Genomic DNA, 22,381 nt, shown 5'->3' with positions numbered 1-22,381 from the left:
GGGCCTATGAGGGGCTGCATTGACAAGGTGGAAACGGCCAAACGGGTTCCCCAGCAGCAGGGGCTCACTTTGCAACGGCTGGAAACAGGGTTCCTCAGCAGTACCAGATATATTAGTGGCTTTCACTCCCGAAACGTCACTAGTAGCTGGGTATGAACCGGTGGTGATGGTGCATCACTACTGGTTGAAGAAGGACTACAGGACGCAGTCATTCTTACCAGCATGTCCCTTAGCAGATCTAATGATGCCTTGAAACCGTGATCGGTTAAATAATGGGTGGCCTTTAGCTGGAGGATCTTAAGTGACGAGAATAGCTTTGTCCATTTTTTCTTGCAGTCCGGATAGAGTGGGATCTTCATATCTATCACCATCTTTTTAAATTTCTCAAATTCTGTATTATTATACCCAGCATACCCTAGGGCTAGGGCGTCACGCACCATCTCCTCCAATTTTTTTTAAGGCAAAACTGTGGGTCCCCATATATTAAAGAGAGGCATATGTACAAGGGATACTTACAAATGAGGGGGGGGGGGGGGGGGGGGGGCTCGATAATTAAGTTACAGGATTGTCTGTAGCCATTGAATAAAAACAAGTCTGCGGTCCTCCCTAAGCCTAAGCATTTGGAGGGACACTTGCTCTTTGAATCTCACGATCCAAAGCCTTTGGTTGGGATGCGCTGCTTCAAAAATGATGGCATTCCTCATTTTCCATAATTCCCAGGCTGCTATGATGAAAATCTCCATGAATAGCCGATGATCCAGCACTTGCCTAGCAGAATTGATCTTTTCATGGATGTCATGACCTGCCCAAACCATGTGGAGGACCGACCAACAGTCCTGAGCGAAGGGGAATTCAAAGAAAAGATGATCTCTGTCTTCTGCAGCTCCAGATGTGCATAGGACACAACTTACCCAGACTGTACATTGAAATGTCTTCTAAGCATATCTCTTGTATTCAGCCTATCAACTATGAGTAGCCACGCAAAAAACTTGAGGCGTGGTGTGCACTTTGATTTCCATAGCCAACCCAACGTGATCGGGGCTTGGATTCCATCTCCTCCAATTTGTCTTCTATATTGACATTATTGTCATTTAGTACATTGTTTAAAGTAACTGGATTTTATATATTCGACTTAAGCTTAGAGTATTGCAGTTCTGTCACTGTGTCTAGGTGGTCTCCGTGCTATGACCAGTGACCAACCCCATTCTACACGACACCTGATTTGATCCCTTGGCGCTAATCTCCGTTGTTGAGTTCATTGTCCTTCAATCTTTTGAGTGGAAGCCACCAGTGTCGATGCAGTTGCCACAGCTGGTCCAGTGGCTCTTGCGATCTTGGTGGGACGGAAGCGGCGGGAGAGTCGGAGGAGCCAATTAGGGTTTGGCAAGCTAGTAAGATACCCTGGCCAACAAGACCATTCCGTGAAGGTGCGTAGCAAAAAGAAGAGGCAACAGACGAAGTGATCATGGCTCCAATGACATATCCTGATGTCTCCCTTGCCTACAGTGGAGATTTTCTTTACGTTTAATAATCCAAGAAGTCAGAGGCAAATGATTTTTCATTCATGCAAGCTCGCTATCCTGCTCCGAGAACAATAGTCACCATTTTTATAGTCCGACAATCGCGGTCCCCTTCTTCGGCAATGTATTCATGAGGCACAAATAAGCCAGGCGTGCAGTATATATGGCTCTCAAACATCACGGACGATGGCACCTAATTCTATACGTTTATTACTGTCTTATATTAACTCGCGGAAATTAATTCTATACAAAATCCTGAGGTTTACCAAGCTGCTGAATCTTCGGGTCCATTCTATCTTAACAAATTGAGATGTATCTGAATAAGGCACACCCCCACCTCGTAGAAACACTGCGAACCATTATCTTCATCCATGTCTCTATCATGGGAATTTCGTTCTTCTAAGCCTCGAGGTAGACCATTGCACGCAGAAGTCCTGAAAAAAAAGTTGTTCTGTTTCTTTACTTGCAAGTACACACAACGAAACTGATGCACCCAAATGCATTCCGAGCAAAAGCAACGTCTCAACAAGATCTATAAGCATTCGATTCTCACCTGTTCCCTACGCCTCACAATCCTACTCGTGGTATCCCACAGGATTTTGTATCCTCACTTGTTGCTAGTCCTCACCTTGAAAAGCCTTACTACAGCATGAAACATGAATCGAAACACCAATTTATAAGCCCAAACCTGACCACCCTCTTGTGTTGTGCAAGCCAAAACGCAGCTGCATTCGCCTAGTACATGTCCTACTTACTCCAACACCATGTTATAATTATGCAATACTCACTACAACGCCATTATGCATGCGCCTCTTAAGAGAATCAGTGAGAAAGTACAATAATGACAAACCAAATTAAAAGGCAATGTAGTACAAACAGGAGACGGAGAGAGGGTCCTTGTCTGACTCCGATTTCGCACTGAAAGGTTTTCCAGGAACTCCGTTTAGTGGAATTTTTGATGTATTGCCTTCATCTAACTCAACCACCCTTCACCACTTACGGCCTTGCCACGGGATGGCATGGCTGGACAACGATGCAGTCACCAGGAATGGTGACACTAACGACTTGTTCAAGTACTCCCTCCGTCCTAAATTACTATTAGTTTTGTCTTTTCTAAATATATAGCTTTTATTAAGTATCTGGACATAATATATATCTAGGTGCATATCAAAAGTTTTGTATCTAGAAAAGCTAAAATGAATAGTAATTTGGGATGGAGGGAGTAGTTTTTTCTTTCTCAACGGATGGCTTGCCCTAACGAAAATTTATTTGTCAGTCAAAAGATGCTTTAAAAAAATGAGTTGAACTCTAAGCCATTCTGCAGCTTGATGATTCTCGCTCTTGCTAACAGAGTGTGCACGTAACCCAGCCAAACAAAATCAGATTCAGGAACCACGATATTCTGGGACAGATGGTGTGGTTCATGCAGAAAACCACAGCGTTCTGCATCTAGCAACCGACAGTCAACGCCAAGCCAAAACTGCTGCAGTTAGTCAGCATCGTTACAGTCTCCAGCACAGCATGTGTACTGTACGATAAAAATAAAGCTTGTTTCTTGGTGAATTCTTAAATGGGCCACATTGAGAGGTACGCTCACCTTATCTTTGATCTTAGTTTTTTCTTCTTCTTGGTGAGAGCTTTTCTTTTTGGTGTGATCTTAGTTTTTTTTTTCTTTTTGGCATGTTGAGGTCTCTGGGGCAATGTTGTAACATCGTTGCCACTCTCTTAGCTCTTGCCTCCACAAGGAAACATCATGGAAAATGCTAGGTTTGCAGATAGCACAACTTTACATTGACCATTTGTCTTTGTTATAACACTTCCACACCAGAGCTTGTACACAGGCCTCGCTGGCTAGGTGTGATATTAGTTACTACGTCTACATAGGCTAAGGATTCCCATGGTACTGTGGAAATTTCACAGAAGGTTGCCCGGTGGATAGCTCAGCATGGCAGCGGAGGTCAATAACGATCTTGTGCTCTTCCTCATGCCAAAAAGTTGCGACATGATCTATTAATATTCCCTGTGCCTTCCAAGCCTGCATGCAGAAGATTATTTGTTCAAGAAAACTAAATTCAAGTGGGATCCCTCAATGCAATCCTGACCACCTGAGGTTGTGTAATCCTCTTGAAAAGCTAATAACTGAGACGAACATATATAAACTCTGCTTATCTTCTGCATCTTCAGCTTTTCCTCTCCAATATATACCCAAAAGCTTGGTTTATAGACAATATATGTGGAACCTGAACCCTCACATTGCTTGAAATCTACCAAACATAAAACACAGTGAACCAACTACTCTGCTTACACCTCATGGTTTAACATTTCGCACGTACATGGTTCGGACTGAAAATTTTCAATAAGCGCAGACCACTTATTGCTGTGAGTATAGTCTATTGTTCTTTACTTGCTTCAATATGGGTGGGTCATCGCTGATAGATGTTCATCAGCCAAGTAGCTAGAAATATTACACTATTTAAGTGGCCTTACAAAATTGGCGCTCTAAAGTTTTCATGCGAGATGCCTTGGTAATTAAGAGGAAGGTGAAAGGACTCCAATCACTCTAGCCACCTACCCCTTGTTCTTTGAATGCATCTTTAGGTCAATCACAATCAGTGGAAATATAAATTTAAATGCATTTCTTCCATTACTACGATTGCAGAGAAATGAAAATTCTGAATAACGTCGGTGAGGAACAAGGGCATCTACTTTATGCAAACTTTTTAAAGTACCAGGGGCAAGGTAAACGAATACAGCTCAAGGAGCTAAATTTGCATTCATCTTCCATCAAAAGGTGGTAAACATTACAGTAACAAAGGTTGTACATTGAGAATGGTTTAATTTTTGTGCAAAACCAGTCCAGTTTAAAAATTTTTTTTGCCTCAATGTGGCAGAATTCTCATCCTACTACCCCAGTATGTAGGCATAACAGACGCTGAGGCAGTCATGCAATACCCCAGCCCAATATCATAATAGTTGAAATTGTTGACCCATGTGATCCAGTTGTGATTGTAGTTGGTGGGTTTAATTCTATCTTGGAAGTTTAGGGGTGAGGCCAGTTTATAATCCTTATCGATCATTCCAAATATAGCACCTCCAGGTTAACTTTTTTCCAACAATTTTAATTTGGGTGAACAGGACATGTTGCTATAACTGATTTCTGCTCGTATTTAATCCTTGGACAGCAGCACTGTTTTGGTGATTCCTCCTAACCCGCTAATCACGTGATCCTGGACGTCATACCCTCAGAGCAAGCTACATTTAGGAACTAGCCCACATTGATCATGTGTCTATATTGTGAATACTCAAAGAAATTACTCTGCTCAAATCATATATGGCCAATTCCCACATTTTCTTAAATCCGATTAAATCCCTGAGCTGCTCAATGTTTTGACCATATCTTTTAATATTCTTCTTCAAACAACTCAGCAAATAAAGACATCCTGGATATCTACATAATTTTTTTTAAAAATTTAATTTGGGTGAACAGGACATGTTTCTATAACAGATTTCTGCGCGTATTTATTCCTACGGGACAGCAGCCCTGTTTTGATGATTCCTCTTAATCCGCTAATCATATTTATGCCATGTAGGATAGAAGTACTATTTGGCAAGGAAGCTCAAATAATAACATGTCAATCTTGTATTTTTCTTCGGTAAGATTCCAATTGATTTAGTTTGACATTTTCAGGAGAGTTTAAATAATAACACTGTAAGGAAAAATCAGAATTTTACCATCTTCAATATTTCTGAAGTGATTGAACAAACCAGTATGATACCATGCCAACTATTCCTTCTGTTGTAACCATTTATTACATCATTTTGGGAGGAGAAACCAACCTACAATGATCATGACTCTGAAAGCGACTGTACAACTCAAGCTTAGGTGTGCAATGAAACTGGGGAACAGTGAGGTGTCGGGATAAGGTGATCATGCCAGGAAAAAAAAAGACCAGCTCTATCTAAATGTTCTTGCCGATGCAAAGTGTGCCACAGCTATGGTGTCATCGAGCTGGCGTTGCGATCATTACTCAATACCCATGTAGCAGAACGTCTATCTGGCATGAACTTTTATCATCACTACCTAAGCTGTTCCGATACCTCACAAGCCTTGCATACAAAATTAAATAGAGGTACACAAATGCGAAATATGGTAGACTTTTCTAAGCTTATTATGGGTTATCCAGCACCCTTGTCTTCATCATGTGAGATAATAATGACACTTAGATGGATCCATGGAGGTGCTAACAAATTAAGGTGGCAAATTAGACGACTTAAACTAAAAGTAACATACAACGCCTCCTATGCATGTAACGAAAATAAATGAGGGTACTTGACACTGCAACAAAATAGGAGGCATGGCATCACATACCATCTTACTATTACTAATTGGAGGCTCCTTTTGAAGCCTCCAGATGAAGCCACCTAGGATTTCTAGGTGGACACTCTAGAAAAAGAGAGAAATCCTAGAAATTCTCACAAAAAAGCAAAACATCCGACCATCAATCGACAGATTCAAATCATCATAGCCATTGGATCTATTATGTTTCTAAAAAATTACCCACCTATGCCATTATGAAAATAGCCTAAAGTAACCCCTAAATCTATATATAAATTACCCACCTCTGCCATTATATAAAATAAACTAAAGTAACCCCTAATCTTCATCAAAATTACCCACTTATGCCATTATAAATAATATTTAAAATAACTCCCTAATTTGCAAATGAATTGCCTACCACTATTATTTTAAAAAACTTAAAGTAACCCCTTAAATTTGCATCTATATTACTCACACATGCTATTATTAAAAATAACATGAGGTAACCCTACGTTTGAATCAAATAACCTTAATTAAAAATGTACAACAATATATGATTCTAAATCGTCTATATCTTACACTATTGGTATACGATATAATAATTAAGGTCTATACGCATGATGTGTGATGTGTGTCACCATTTATAAGGATATAAAGTTATGGAAATATACATTTCTATGCTAAAATTATATTTAGCATTATGGATAGTTCTATTAAATTTATGAGCACTCAAACTTAGGATTCATTAAACAAATTCAAGCCCATACATGTGGTCCAAAGTGGAAAGTTAAAGATTATAAATATGGATAAAAATATTATAGAGTAATTACAAACTAAAATCTATCACAATTGGATGAAGATATTAAGTATAATATCTACATAAGTATTGTGTTCGAATATTTAACAAACGAGAGGTAGCTTATGGTAATAGTTTTGTAGCAATGTAATCTCATTTTTTTCCAATGGAGACTCCGCATTAGTTCCCATGAGACAAGCAAGAAAAAAGAGACATTCTCATAAAAATTAAAAACATCAAACACTAATCCTGTAAACTCTGATAATCATAGCCATTGATTTATTATATTTTCTAAAAAGTTATCCACCACTGTCATTGTGGAAATATTCAAAAATGAGCTCTAAACCTATATCTAAATTACCGAGCTCAGCTATTATAAAACATAATCTAAAGTAACCCCGTAACCTTCATCCAATTTACTAATGCACATCATTATAAAGCATAACTTCAAATGTCATTCTAAAATTTTATCTATGTTACCCAGATATGTCGTTATTAAAAATAACCTAAAGTAAATACCTAAATCTTAATCTAATTATTTTCATGTGCATCATATAGAAATGTCAAAAATTAAACTATGATTCTAAATTACCTATTTATGTCATTTTTAATATAAAAATACTACATTAAAGTATATACACATGATGAGTGGCACCATTAGACCATGTATACATGTATGTGTGGAATCGATGAAAAATATTGATTTGTATGCTAAACATAATGTATAGAGGATTGGAGGTGCGATACAAAATGGAAAAAGTATGAATATGAATGAAAAAGTGCATAGAATAATTATTAATTAAAAATCAATCACAACTGGACAAAGATAGATACATATCTATATAAGTATTATGTTGAAGTATTGGAAAAATAAGAGAGTAGTAGGTAAACAATTTTGATTATTAGCTAAAAGTTTAATTTCTAAATAATTTTCAAATCCAATAGCTTATAAAAACATTAGCCCGTGCGGGAGCACGGGTTGATGGACTAGTTGCAAATAAACGAAGTCTGTTTAGTATAAATGTCTCTGTCCACTGAACATTGATCAATAATGGGCATATACCCTGCCAAATGGGTTGTCGCAAGTTAAGCTATGCTGACCATTTCCTCAATCCTGCTCGATGAAAGACATTATTGCCAGTGATTATATTTTAAATCGGTAGTCACATATTGCCAAATGGCACACACGAAAGTTGAAGGTAATTGCAAAAATATATAGTTATGTGGCGCACACTTGGTCCTCAGTTGGCTGATTAGTTTGGCCAAGAACATTTTTTGTCCAACAGCTAGCTCCTCAGGAAACCGGCAACACTAGCTCAGCGCTTTCACCATACAACAAGATTTGGAATCACTTGTTTGATCTGTCCGGCCACGGCGACCAATTGGATCACTTGACTAGGGCCCAGTCCAGTCAGTCTCCAAGAGCAGAAATATGCCCATGGGCTTTGGCCATCGCACACAGCCCAACGCTTGCTTAGTAGTATTAAGAGGGAGCATAAAGCCCAGAAACAGAATAATGTTGCCCTTTGTGACATTGCATATCTTCTTTCTCCACAAAAAATAGGGACAAGTTCATGAATCATAATGTATTATTGCTATTATTATATTATTAACTGTATGTACATATGTCCATCAAACAAAAACTTAACCTATGGAGAAAAATTGCAAAACAGTAGTTGGAATCTTGCACCTATATTAACGTCTGCTGAATTTTGTACAAAATTATGATCCTATGTGCACCTCAAACGGACATGGAAGGGGAAAAAAAGGCAAAGTGGCAAACACATCTCGACATAATATAGCAGCGTTTGCTGTATGATTTCCTGCGACCATTTGTTTTGGAATTATTTGTGGTAATATAACAGATGCTGTTGACCAATTAGTATAAACAGTCCGTCTAATCACGGTCGATCGAGTATGAAGATGAAGATAGAATTTGGTTCATGACCAACCCACTTAACAAATATGACGTAGTCGGCGTGTCGTTGTGGAGCCCAGGATTGATATCACTAGCAACCTCGAAGTGCCTCGTTTCCCACGGGTGAGAGACGTGAGCCATCGTGATCACCAAGCTTCTGCACCGGCGCCAAACCTGTCCTGTGCTCGTGCGGTCCAACATATAAAAGTTGTTGGCTCCAATCTCCAGCATTCAGTACGGCTCCGAGCTCCAGTGATCGACGACCGAGCCCGAGATAGATGGCCGCCGCCGCCGCCGTGAGGGAGGAGGCTGCGCCGCCGCCGCTGCTGCTGCTGGGAGAGGGTCATGATGATCATGAGGAGGAGGAAGCGTCGTGGTGGATGGTGTGGGCACGCGAGGCCGGGCGGGTGGGGTACGTGGCGGCGCCCATGGTGGTGGTGAGCCTGTCGCAGTTCGGCGTGCAGGTGTCCTCCAACATGATGGTCGGCCACCTCCCCGGCGAGCTGCCGCTCTCCTCCGCCGCCATCGCCACCTCCCTCGCCAACGTCTCCGGATTCAGCCTCCTCGTTCGTGCACGCCTTTTCCCCTCTTCCATCTTACATTAATTTTGTTCTAAAGGTATCACATATAATCATTCACTGCCAGTAGTATGGACGAGGGCGTAGGTGTAGTGTCTGTAGGGCTTGACTTCTGTGCGGTAGTTGTTGGGTAACGGCATGTCACAGCTTGATGGCAGTCAGAGGTAACTGTTCATATATCAGTTGCTTGGCGACTTGCAGTGGACTACACCACTACGGCATCAAACCCTACAGGGTAGATTATTTATACATATGAGAAATTAGTTTAGGTTAGTTGCTGGCACTTGACATTTGACAGACAGCATATCCATTAGATTCCCCTTAGTGTCCTATACTATACCACTTATCTAACAATTGGAGTTAGTTTCTTCATTTTATTTGCCTGTGCAGTTGTTGCATTTAGGGGAAATAATATATTATTGGTAATTTCATTCTTAAATCCTATAGGGTCAAGCCAAAGATTGCGAATAATATCAACCATGACATAAACCTACGTCAGTGTGATGTACACCATGTTAACAAAAAGACTTAAAAATTCATCTTCGCATCACCATTGGGAAGAAATGAAGAGGAACTCAACACGAGAAATGAAATGGTAGTCCTACATTATATGTTGCGATGAAATTGGACTGGCTCACTAATTGAGACAACAAATGATCACAATGCAACATTGGTTAGTACTTGATCCTAAGACATGATCTCCAATGGAGCCGGGAGGTACATGATCTCTCTGATCCCAGGGCTCTTTGCGAGCGCCGTAATCCAACCCATCACCAAGTTCCTGCAGTCCCAGAGCCTGGTTTACCCCTTGCTGCTATCATCCATCGCGACAATGGTGATTCACATCCTTCTGTGCTATGTGATGGTGTTCAAGACCGGATTTGGGTACACCGGTGCTGCTCTGGCAGTAAGCATTTCGTTCTGGCTGAATGTGGCCATGCTTGTCGGGTACGTCATGTTCTCGAGTTCTTGCAAGGAGACGCGCACGCCACTGACAATCGACACCTTCAAGGGAGTTGATACGTTCCTGCGCCTAGCTCTTCCCACTGCACTTATGATCTGGTAATTGGCGGATCCTAGCTACAATAATTGTTCTCTCTGAATGGAAAATTTCACTTTAAACTGTGACTGCTGTTTTTACTTTTTGTAGTCTTGAATTGTGGTCCTTTGAGCTTCTAATTCTGGTGTCAGGACTTCTGCCCAACCCAGAACTTGAAACCTCAGTGCTTTCAATCTGGTACAGAATGAACGCGTAACCAAAGTGTATTTATGACAACATGCATGACTCTGTTTCTGCAGCAATGTTTACCTAATAATGTTGCTCAAATTCTTTTTCTTTAACAGTCTCACAAGTGTAACACTAATCAGCACTGTACCTTTTGGAGTTGGAGCTGCTGCAAGGTATGACTATGATATGTTTTTGCGGAAACTTAATCAAGATGGAAGATGCTTAATTGGTCTCCAAGCTCATAACAAAATCAACTTTTCCTAAATAGCACACGAGTTGCAAACGAGCTGGGCTCTGGGAACCCTAGTGGAGCTCGATCGGTGGTCCGCATCGCAATGTCCATAACGATGACTGGCGCGGTGATCATGAGCGGAACTCTTTTGGTGGCACGGCACCTCCTGGGACGCGCGTACAGCGACGAGGAGGAGGTCATCTCCTTCGTCGCTAGCATGGTTCCTCTGGTCTGCATCACCGTGGTCACTGACGCTGTACAAGGAGTTCTCGCAGGTGTGCTCTCTTTTTCATATATATATTCATATTTGACACACCGTTGAGATCACACTACCAGGTGTTGCCCGAGGGTGCGGGTGGCAGCACCTGGCCGCGTACGTCAACTTTGGTTCATTCTACCTGCTGGGGATCCCAGTGGCCATCGTTCTCAGCTTCGTCCTGCGATTGGGAGCTAGAGGGCTCTGGATGGGCGTCGTCTGCGGCTCCCTAACGCAGACCACGCTCATGGGCGCCATCACCTTCTTCATCAACTGGCCCAAGATGGTCTGTGCTGTGTTCTCGAGAATGACGCCATGCAATAAGCTACAGCTGAAGCAGCAAAATTACCAGGGATACCTGAATCATTTCATGTTTTTTTGCGTCTTCTCTCCCTTTTTTTTCTCACGGTGCATTGCGCTTGTTTATTGTTGCTGCAGGCTGAGGAGACCAGGGAAAGGGCGTTTAGTGAGAAGCTGGCGGAGTCCGGATCACTACTGGAGCCGCTGCACTGATCCGATTTTCCAGGTCGTCGTCAGGCATCTGTTAATGCCTCAGCACGATCTTTGCCACCGGGTCGCGGGCGTAGTCCGTCTCCGGGCCGATGGGGATGGTCGGTCCTGATGTTGGCCGGGTCGAAGCCGGTGATCCGGCACGCCTTGAAGAAGGTGGAGCTGAGTGGGTCTGGTCGGAGGCGTACACGGCGAGCCGCGTGATCCCGGCGATGCCGTCGGAACCGCTCCAGCGAAGGGCGGCGTCGCGTGCGGCGACCAGCGTGACCACCATCGCCTCGCTGGTCGCGCCGAGGATGACTCCACCAACAGTGCCGTGGCCGGCGGCAGCGGAGCGGCGGCACATGAGGCTGGCCGGCAGGCGGAGGAGCTGCCGGCTCGCCTGCCACGTGAACCCGACAGTGTTGAACGCGGAGGCGATGTCACGCCCAGTTTTAAGGATAAAATTAAGCGCTACCTATATGTATGACAGGATCAAGTTTCATACATATAGTGATATTATTAGTGAATAACAGCAATAGTATCACGTAAAAAGATACAAATAAGACTTTTACGAGATTTTCAGAGATTCACAGCTTAAATCCAGGAAACAGAGGCTCCAAACTTCACAGGCAATCGACTGGAGGTTGCGTATGCCTAGAACTCAGCATCATTTTCACAACAACTTCATAGCAGCTTCTTCTTCTGAGCATCATTGGTTATAGCAAGGGTGAGCACATGTCGTACTCAGCAAGTGTGAGGAGAATATGAATGCAAGGCTTAAACAAGGAAAGGCTGACTGGTTGACTGCATTAAGTATTTTTAGTTGGTCAAATTTTATTAGCATCAGATTACTAAGATATAAGTATATACCAACCCACAATTAATAGAAACATAGGCCATAAGCATATGGCAGAAATATAACCACGATTTAAGTCCATCTTCAAGTATATTAATCATGTGAGGGTCCAGGCCGCTCTTGACCGTGAGCACGGCTGATCGATCAGTTTTACATTTTGCAGAGGTTGCACATCTTTACCCACAAGTTGCGTAAAAGTTCAAAAGAACTTTAGACCCAACCATGCTTGTGCTGATCAGGCACAATACCACACTTCCGAGGTGTGATTGCATAAGGACGCTACGAGACCTTTACAAAGATTCGCTAGTCAGGGGTAACCCGCTAAGGTTTCGGTGTCTGGCGTGCACAACCTATCACATGATGATGCAATGACTCAGTCCCCCCGTTTTGCCTCATCACGAGTAAGATTACCCCAGACTAAGGTTTCTAATTATTCAGCCAAGATCAGAGCCATTTAGTCTTGTGGTAGCACTGTTTTCCTGGGTGGTTCTTCATGTTCCAATTAACATAATGATCTTGAATTAAAGAAATGTATATCATAAGAAAGATAAGTTCATCATATTGTTCTTTAGAACCACCATAACCCAAAAATAGCAGCTAAGCATAGCTACCCAACAGAAAGGTAAACCTAGGTTGACAAGGAATGATCACATAGACTAGGCAAACCTTAATAGGAACCATCAAATTAAATGCAAGCATATGCAATAGTGATTAAATAAAGTTATTGGGACAAAAGCACAAGGGCACACTTGCCTTTCACCAACGAAAAGTTACTCTTACTGGTCTTCAGCTCTTGCTCTATTGAAACTCTTACTCCTCAAATCTTCCGAACATCGATCCTTCTACTTGAAGCAAACACCGGCACAAACATACAAGCAAGCAAATAAGTACAACTAAGAACAATACACCAAAACAAAAGAAAGGCTTTAAAACAGCGTACTAAAGGACAAGGCTCGATCTAAGGTCACACAAACGCAAGAAACGCTTAAGACAGAACTATCGAGATGTTTGATTCATAAAAGGAATATGAAGACTATATGATTCATCCATTTTAATTAAATAAAGCATGCACATAGGTTATTTCAAAGAAATACCCTATTTAGAATTAAGCAAGTTACATTTAATTATGAAAAATCGAGATATAACATGTGCAACTTTTATTTAGAAAACAAATTGAATAAATATTAATCAAATTGAATTTAATTTATGAAAAACCGAGGTATAACTCTAATTGACTTTTAATTAGAAAATGCTATGAAGTAGGCATTAATCAATTTAACACTTATTATGAAAGACGATGTTTAACACTAAATAGATTTTATTTAGAGAAGATCTCATTTGTCAGGCATTAATCAATTTTAATATAAATTTTATTTTCAAAAACATGTGTGAAGGAAAACATTACCACTAACGTGTAATTTATGTCATTATGAATCTAACGCAACTTGAACAGGTAAAAACGGACGGATTCTAGAGATTAAACAATGTGGTAAGGGTCTAAACGTAATTAACCATATACTTTAGGGGTTAGCAAGGGAAAATTGTAAGACACCAGGAATAGTGCTCGCAAATAACAGAAATAGAAAGGTTAGATCCATAAAAGTGTGAGGCTCGGCCTAGATTGAAAAGAACCGAAAAGATTGAGGGGTTTCATGTAAAGTTGCTAAGACACAAGAAAAGGATAACTAATTACATATTTCTTTGGGTATCCATTTGCAAACTCGGCTTATCTTCTTCATCCTCCCATCCGGTCAATCCCATGACTGAGCCAGGGACCTCTGACCAGCGGCCAGGTCTGACGGCGGCGGCGGCTGGCCCTAGCGGTGGCGCTGGCATGAGGCGCGAGCTGCAGCTCGGCCAGGAGCCAAGCGGCGGACAGTGCGGCGCCTACGAGCAGAAGCAGAAGGGGCAGGGCGATCAGAGCACGGTCTGTTACGGTTGCAGAAACAAGAAAAAGAGAGAGAAAGAGGGGATCGCCGGAAACGAAGCGTGATCTCACGCATGAACGGTAAAATGGAACGAGAACGACGAGACGAACAAGATGCTGCGCTCACCTTCGACGAGAGATGAGTAATGGTGACGGAAAAGCTCGCTGGACTTGGAGAGGAGCTCGCCGAACTTGGGGAAGATGACGGAGCCAATATCGGATTCACGCAATACACCACACCACAGCGTAGAGCTTGAAGAGAGGAACTCCATGGTGGTGTCAGTTTTCGCCGAAAGTCCACGGTTTCGCCAGAAAAGCTCGCCGGAGTTTGGCGAAGATCGATCTTGACTTCAGATCTACGGAGTTAGGAGAGGCAACTCGTGAAAATGTTTGTAGATCATCCTCGCGTCGAGACGAACACGGTGATATATATATAGGCCAGACTCGGAAAAAGATATTTTCAGTTTGACTTTTCTTTTTTCGGAATTTCTGGATTTATTTATCTGCGCGAAAACAATTCCAGAAATAGCCGGACTCGTTTTCTAAAGCGAGAAAAATATCTAGAAACATCCAAAAATTCCGAGATAAATCTCAGAGTTGAATTGGAACACAAGAAATCCAAATAAAATATTTGGAGCTCATGAAAAGGATTTTAGAGCCGTCCAAAAATTGGAGTTAGCTCTAGGAAAAGGAGAATAATTTTCAGAAAAAGATGGAAAATTCTGTAGAAGGGTCTAGGCAACGTCTAAACACATTTTTCAAACTTTTGCACTCAAGAAACACCAAGATGCAGTGGCATGAATGCACAGATACAGAACAACAATATTTAATTTAGAAAAGCAAACAATTATTTTTCTATACTAAATTTCCTGTAACGAAAAATAAATGTTGGGAAAATTTTAAGATTATGAGAAAATCGTTGTTCAATTACTCTTTTTAATTACATCCTGAAATTCGAAAATTTCAGGGTGTGACAGGCGATGAGCTCCCCAGCGATGGCTGCGGTGCTGTTGGTCGTCGGGAAGAACGTGAAGAAGTTGGGGCTGGCCTAGTGGGTCGTCCTCGGCACGGCGGCCTCACGGAGCTCCTTTAAGGCGATGTCGAACGGCGCGGCAGTGTTTTGGGCGGCGCTGACTTTAGTAAGCGGCACAGGTAGCCTGGCTCGACGCTGGGGAGCACGGGCAGGGACTTGATGGACTTGTAGTAGTTGTAGATGAAGTCGACGGACTTGTGCAGGTAGGAGCGGACGTTGTCGGCGTTGAGCGGCTCGAAACCGCCATTGTCGGCCGCGGCGAACGCCATGAAGAAGGTGGGGTTGGCGTCAACGTTTCCCATGTAAAATTGATTATCCTAATTTTATGATGATGATTAGTGACCTAGCTAGTGAGTTCGGATGCCTGATGTGCTTTGTGATCGAGCTATGAACAAGAAGCCCAAGTAAAACGAGAATAACTTGCGAGCTCCAAGCTTTGTGTCAGGCGTGGTAATGGCCAATGTGGTGGTTTACATAGTGCCGCCATGAACTGGGAAGCTTCAATCACTACTGGAGAACTCATCTTCCATCCAACCCTTTTTATCCCGGTTATTTTTGGACCCGAGACTAAAGCACTAACTGGGAAGCTCCATGAAGAAGGTGGGTCTAAATTTTGTAGTCTGTCGGAGCCCTTTTAATCCCGGTTAGAGCCACCAGTCGGAATAAAATGAATTAGTCCTGGTTGGTAGCTCCAACCGAGACTAAAAGCACACTTTTTAGTCTCAGTTGGAACCACCAACAGGGATAAATGAATTAGTCCCAGTTGGTAGCTCCAACCGGAACTGAAAGGCTCCTACCTCTCTCCCTTATCTCTTCGACTCTTCTCTCTCTCTCCCTTATCTATCTGCTCCGTCCTCTCCTCTCCCTTATCCAAGGCCTCTGCTCCCTCTCCCACTCCTCCCTCTCTGCTCCCTTCCTTCCTCCCTGCCTCCTCCTCTCCCTCTGCTCCCTCTCTCCCTCCCCGCCTCGGCGGTGCAAGCGGACTAGCGCCGGCGTGGGCGGAGGCGGGCACCGACAGGCGAGGACCCAACGCGGGCGGAGCGGAGGTGGGCGGAGGCGGGCGAGGGTGGAGCGGAGGCAGGTGAGGGCAAAGAGGAGGTGGAGCAGAGGCGGGCGAGGATGTAGCGGAGGCGGATAGAGGTGGGTGGAGGCGAGAGCGGATTGGAGGTGGGCCGAGGGCGGAGCGGAGGTGGATAGGGGCGGGCGGCGGCAGAGCCGACGCGGGGGAGGACCCACTTTTTATTTTTTGGAATCTTTTTAATACCAACCGGGACTAAAGGAGGTCTTTAGTCCCAGGTGAATGACCCGGGACTAAAGAGGGGATATTTTGTCCTAAATGATTAGTTCTGGTTGGATTTTTAAGATCTATAACCCTATCCAACCAAGATTAAAGTTGCGTTTTTCAGTAGTGAAGGTTCATGGCTGGCTGGCGTGATGGGAGCCAACGTCAACGATGAGGCATGCATGCACTTGCTGTCAACGCGTGTGACAGGTGTGAAATCACACGTTTCTTTTTTCCATCGGTAGTACGACCTGTGTCCTTGATTACATGACCTTTCGGGTGCTAAAGGGGTGTTTGGATACGAGGTGCTAAACTTTAGTAGGGTCACGTCGGATATTCGGATGCTAATTAGAAGGATTAAACACGAGCTAATTACAAAACTAATTGAACAGATGGAGTCTAGTTCGCGAGACGAATCTATTAGGCTAATTAATCCATCATTAGCAAATGGTTACTGTAGCACCACATTGTTAAATCATGAACTAATTAGGCTTAATAGATTCATCTTGCAAATTAGACTCCATCTGTGCAATTAGTTTTGTAATTAGACTATGTTTAATATTCATAATTAGTATCCAAACATCTGATGTGACAGGTGCTAAAGTTTAGCAAGCGCCTAAAATGGACTTGCGATTAGCTAGGTTAATGAGCTGTTGAAAAAGTCGCCGATTTTAATGAATAATTCCAAAATCAAAAGTGACGGTGGACCATATTTCTTATATTGTACCGTAAGAATTAAAGTGCATTGAGACTCTGTGTTGAAGGATAACATGACGCAGCCTTTTTATTCTCCCTGTATTGTACCATATATGGCCTTCGTCATAAAATTGGCGACTTTGTTTATATTTGGTGATGTAGACTTTATTCTTTTGGTATTTTTTTTCGAATCACACGTTACAGATGCAAACACTCACAAACACGCACGCATACTCGCCCCTACGAACACACGCACGCAACCCTACTTAGTCAGATGTGTTACCAACCGGAACTAAAGGTTCACGAGACGAATCTATTCAGCTTAATTAATCCATCATTAGCAAATGGTTAATGTAGCATCACATTGTCAAATCATGAACTAATTAGGCTTTATAGATTCGTCTCGCGAATTAGACTCCATCTGTGCAATTAGTTTTGTAATTAGTCTATGTTTAATACTCCTAATTAGCATCCAAACATCCGATGTGACAGGTGCTAAAGTTTAGCGAGGTGTATCCAAACAACCCCTAAAATGGACTTGCGATTAGCTATGTTAATGAGCTGTTGAAAAAGTCGCCGATTTTAATGAATAATTCCAAAATCAAAAGTGACGGTGGACCATATTTCTTATATTGTACCGAAACAATTAAAGTGCATTGAGACTGTGTTGAAGGACTCTGTGTTGAAGGATAACATGATGCAGCCTTTTTATTCTCCCTGTATTGTACCATATATGGCCTTCGTCATAAAATTGGCGACTTTGTTTATATTTGGTGATGTAGACTTTATTTTTTTAGTATTTTTTTCAAATCACACAGATGCAAACGCTCACAAACACGCACGCACACTCACCCCTACGAACACACGCATGCAACCCTACTTAGTCAGATGTGTTACCAACCGAAACTAAAGGGTCCCCACGAGTTACCATAAAAGGATTGTATCATCTACTTAGGGGGTGTTTGGATACACCCCACTAAAGTTTAGCACCTGTCACATCGGATGTTTGGATGCTAATTAGGAGTATTAAACATAGGCTAATTACAACACTAATTGCACAGATGGAGTCTAATTCACGAGACGAATCTATTAAGCCTAATTAGTTCATGATTTGACAATGTGATGCTACATTAACCATTTGCTAATGATGGATTAATTAAGCTGAATAGATTCGTCTCGTGAATTAGCACATGATTCTGCAATTAGTTTTATAATTAGCTCACCTTTAGTTCTCTTAATTAGCATCCGAACATCCGATGTGACATTGCTAAAGTTTAGCACCTAGTATCCAAACACCCTCTTAATCATATGTGCTGGTAGGTGAGATGGTAAGAAAAACTAGAAGTTTGAGTTCGTGTCCTCGCTGTAAACTGGACTTGTCAATTTGAGATTAACTACGTTGAGCTGTTGGCGGGAAGTGCTATGGACGCTGCACCTCGCGGACCGCGTGGGTTTAGTTTAATTATTAGTGAATGGCTGGATCAGGATCTGAATTTAATCGCGTGTCGGCAGTTGCCAATGGGCTTTGACCGGTGCCAATGTCAAGTATTAAACGGTGTTGAGCCGTGCACATGGGCAGCTCCTGCTCCCATACGCTGCGCCGAGCACTGCACCGGGGTGCAGGTGTCGCCGGATGGGACTGAACGTACACCGACCACTCAGTTCACAGCGCAACGAACTGCACTGCAACTACTGCTGCAAATATTATCGAGAACTCACGTTATGGAGCTGGTGTGGAATCCCAGGGCCTTTTTCTTTATTTTTTTCATCCGTAGTAGTACTACCTCCGCTCCTTGTTGCAAACTGGACTTGTCAATTTGAGATTAGCTACGTTGAGCTGTTGGAAACATCAAATAATACCAAATGGATGGGGTACAGCTTATTTATTCTACCTAGTAAGGTGGGCTTGATCAAATTTCGAAGCTACTTCCTCCATTCCACATTATAGATTATTTTAACATTTTTAGATTTATAGTATTTGCTATGTATTTAGATGTAGGTTCATAGCAAATTTTATAAACTTAGAAAAACCTAAAACGATCTAAAATTTGAAATGAAGGTATCAGAGTAGCGCGTATGCTAATGTGTCTACGCAGAGTTTCCATGGGTAATGTTTATGCGAAGTATATAGAGTTTGTGTCTCTCATACCTATTTGTAGTTTTTTAAAGAACATATACACACATACAGATACAGGTTTTGTACAGACTCCATGAAAGCCGTTCGCAAACTTCGTTTTCTAACCAGTTGTACGGAGTACGGACCCATTTTTGGTGTAGTGACCCGTTGGATGATGCAATGGTTCATCATATTCTTTTCTTTCTTCTTTTCTCGATGCTATCTTTGATTGCCTGAATTGTGTTGTTATTTTTGGTTATCCTTGTACGACATTCTAGAAATGATGATCACAAATTTGTATTACAGATATTAGTGGCATTTGTAGAGTGTGAGTAAATTTACTTGCAGTTCATAAGCCATGATAGTGAGATACATGGCATGTAATGTAATAAAAAAGATCAACCAAAATGTACGGTCGGATCTTCAGGGAGGACTCTCTTTACTTTATTCAACAGGTGGAATGACATGTTATTCGACAGTGCGAATACAGAAATCGTACTCATGAAGCCCTCAATGGCATTATCACCAAGAAGACGCATGGTTTATTGGAAAGCTCACGAGCTCTTGTTCAACACAACAACTGGTAAAAACGTAGTGCATGTCCCTACTACTTGGTAAACTCAAGAGCGTAAATGTTGCAGAAGATGTAGGTCGACTGGAAGCCACCAGTAAATCCAGCATCCCTGCCAAGCTTGGCGTACTCCTGCTCCGTCCTCTCCTTCCCTCCCTTAAAGTTTACAAGAATGATCATATCCATGGTGAACGAGTCCCGGGAAGCCGGAGTCGACTCCGGGGTCTCCGGCAGGACGCTCTGAATGACGATCACCTTCCCGTTAGCCGGGAGAGCTTTGTGGCAGTTCTTCAAGATCATCATGCACTCCTCGTCGCTCTGCATGTGGAGCATCCACTGCACAATCGCATGCACTAATCAGGTGTAATACAATCCTGGTGATCTGTTTAGCTTGTAGTCTAAAAAACATTCCATACTGTAGTCTAAAAAACCTGGAGAAACTTTATGAAATCTAACAGTGTTCAACATACCTTCATCAAAACTGCGTCTCCAGAGGGTACGCTTTCAAACATATCGCCAGCCACATGCTCGACTCCTGTCAGACAAGGAAAAAAAAAGAAAAAAGAAACACTAAGCACATACACAACCCCACGTACTCTTGCCACAATTTCTGAACTGGAGCTATACCTTCAAGAGACGGAGCCTCAGAGATGACATGAGCAAGATCCATGTTGATGCCCTTGATGTGCTTGTACCGGCCCCTGATCAACGCTAGGGTTGCTCCGGTGCCCCCTCCAACGTCCACGATCACCCCAACGCCGTCGAACACCTTCGGGTGCTCGAGCAGCTTCCTGATCACCAGCAATGACTGATGAGCCATGGCCTGGTCGAAGAGCGTGCTCAGACGAGGGTTCTTCCCGAAGTAGTCGTACGCCGGCGTCCCCCCGTGGGCTATCTGGAACGGCGTCTGCTTGCCGCCGCCGGCCACTGCGTCCGCTATGTGATGCCTTCATGCATAGTATATGTAACAATATATAAGTTTTATTGACAAAGGCATATATACTTTGTAGTCATGTAACAGTATAAAATTAGAACATTCATACCAGGACGAGAAGTTGTCCTCGTCGACGTCGAACACGGCCATGGGGCCAAGCGAGCCCTCGCCGTTGTTCATGGTGAGCCACCGGCACGCCGGCGCCGGCGAGTACCGCCAGAGGACGGCACCGTCGGGACCTTTCTCGGCAGAGCACCTCACGACGTCGAAGGACGCGAGGAACCTGAGGATGCGGCCGATCAAGGCGGCCGACTCGGCCTTGTCCTCCGCCTTGACAACCTTCGCGGCGAGCTCGTCGGCGGTCAGGGCACGGCCGTCGGCCGCGCCGAGCGCGTCGATGAGGCCGAGCTTGACTGCCGCGTGGACGGCCATGGTGACGTTGTAGGCGTACACCAGCGTTTGTGCGTGCAGGCAAGTCGCGTCGTCGTCGTCGACGACGACGCCGGCACCATTGGCATACCCAGTGCTGCCCATGGCTGATAACAGTTAGCCCTAAGCTTGCCTCTTCTTGTAGAATGTAACTTGCTTTTGTGTAGGCTTGCGTTCCATAGCTCCGAGTGCGTGGATATATATAGATAGAGAGAGGGACAGGCCCTACCTACTTGCTGGCAACTCTAAATTATGTTTATTTTGTCACTACACATTACAACAAGCCAACTACAAGGAAAACTAATTTCATTTGCTTCGTTCCTAATATACGGCACATTTAATTTTTCCCTCCTACTTTAACAAACAATATCTAGTTATTAATAATTTTAATAAAGTAAAATAAGTAGTTATAAGAAGTAATTTAGACTTAACTTGTACATTTATCTATTTGCATAAATATTTATAGAAATAATGAATAGTCATATATTTAAAACATACGACTCCTATAGAGTCCTGTGTGAGAACAACTTACATAATTTTAGGATGGAATGAGCTGAATGTAATACTCTCTTTAGCCAGATATCCTGCCTATCCATGGAACCGTTGCCAGAAATGACAGCATTAAATCCCATCTATACTGCTGGACTAGGCCAGGAGTCGTTACACATTTGTGCTGATCAATTTTGAAACTCATAAGTCCTTACATTTATATAATAACGCACATTAACGAGTCACGAGGGTTTTGAGTCACGAGAGTTTTATGGAGGAATTGAAGGCCAGTCTCAGTGCGCAGTTTCATTGCACAGTTATCAAGATTGGAAACTTGGTAATCGTACCCGGTGACCGTTATGAGCATGAAACTCCTCTCTCATCTAATGAAACAATGCCTCCTCTCTCTCTTCATGGCGACCTTATCAAGTCAACAAAATTGTTGATGTGGTATAGAATTTAATGCTCATGAAACTCGTATAAAACCTCCTATTGAGACTGATCTAAGCCATCTAACTAAGACCCTGTTTGGATCCAACAGGGCCTAGCTAAACTTTAGCTGGCTAAAGATTTCTTTAGTTGGTCGAACCTAGCTAAAACCAGCTAAAGCAGTAAACACCAAAATACCCCTCCTCGTTAAATCCCCCCTCGATCCCCTCCCACGCCCCCGCGCTCCTCGTTCCCCGCACGCTGGTCCGTTACCACCACTA

General features: G+C 42.8%; 1 protein-coding gene and 2 pseudogenes across 1 annotated transcript; 1 reads left to right on the top strand and 2 right to left on the bottom strand.

The window, feature by feature from the left end:
- Positions 1–8,974: 8,974 nt before the first annotated feature.
- On the top strand, positions 8,975–11,870 carry LOC101786027 (annotated as a pseudogene).
- On the bottom strand, positions 11,129–15,456 carry LOC105914993 (annotated as a pseudogene).
- A 4,202-nt stretch (positions 15,457–19,658) lies between these two features.
- Positions 19,659–21,340, bottom strand: LOC101754689 (probable inactive methyltransferase Os04g0175900). Its single transcript, XM_004979731.2, has 4 exons — positions 20,863–21,340; positions 20,447–20,766; positions 20,290–20,354; positions 19,659–20,155 (listed from the first exon to the last, which is right to left on the bottom strand). The coding sequence occupies exons 1-4, from the start codon at positions 21,285–21,287 to the stop codon at positions 19,856–19,858; spliced, it is 1,110 nt and encodes a 369-aa protein (XP_004979788.1). The 5' UTR covers positions 21,288–21,340; the 3' UTR covers positions 19,659–19,855.
- Between the last annotated feature and the right edge of the window lie 1,041 nt (positions 21,341–22,381).

Source organism: Setaria italica, chromosome VIII (assembly GCF_000263155.2).
Source record: "Setaria italica strain Yugu1 chromosome VIII, Setaria_italica_v2.0, whole genome shotgun sequence".
In the NCBI taxonomy this organism is placed as follows: domain Eukaryota; kingdom Viridiplantae; phylum Streptophyta; class Magnoliopsida; order Poales; family Poaceae; genus Setaria; species Setaria italica.
Note: the sequence above shows the minus strand (reverse complement) of the source record. Positions and strands in the feature narration are given on the sequence as shown.

Bases quoted from the DNA above. Each gene is read 5' to 3' on its own strand.
- LOC101754689 (XM_004979731.2), bottom strand. From the start codon at position 21,287: ATGGGCAGCACTGGGTATGCCAATGGTGCCGGCGTCGTCGTCGACGAC. The intron at 20,767-20,862 runs GTATGAATGTTC...CTATGCATGAAG, and splicing joins GAGGACAACTTCTCGTCCTG to GCATCACATAGCGGACGCAG. The intron at 20,355-20,446 runs GTATAGCTCCAG...CTTGTCTGACAG, and splicing joins TGAGGCTCCGTCTCTTGAAG to GAGTCGAGCATGTGGCTGGC.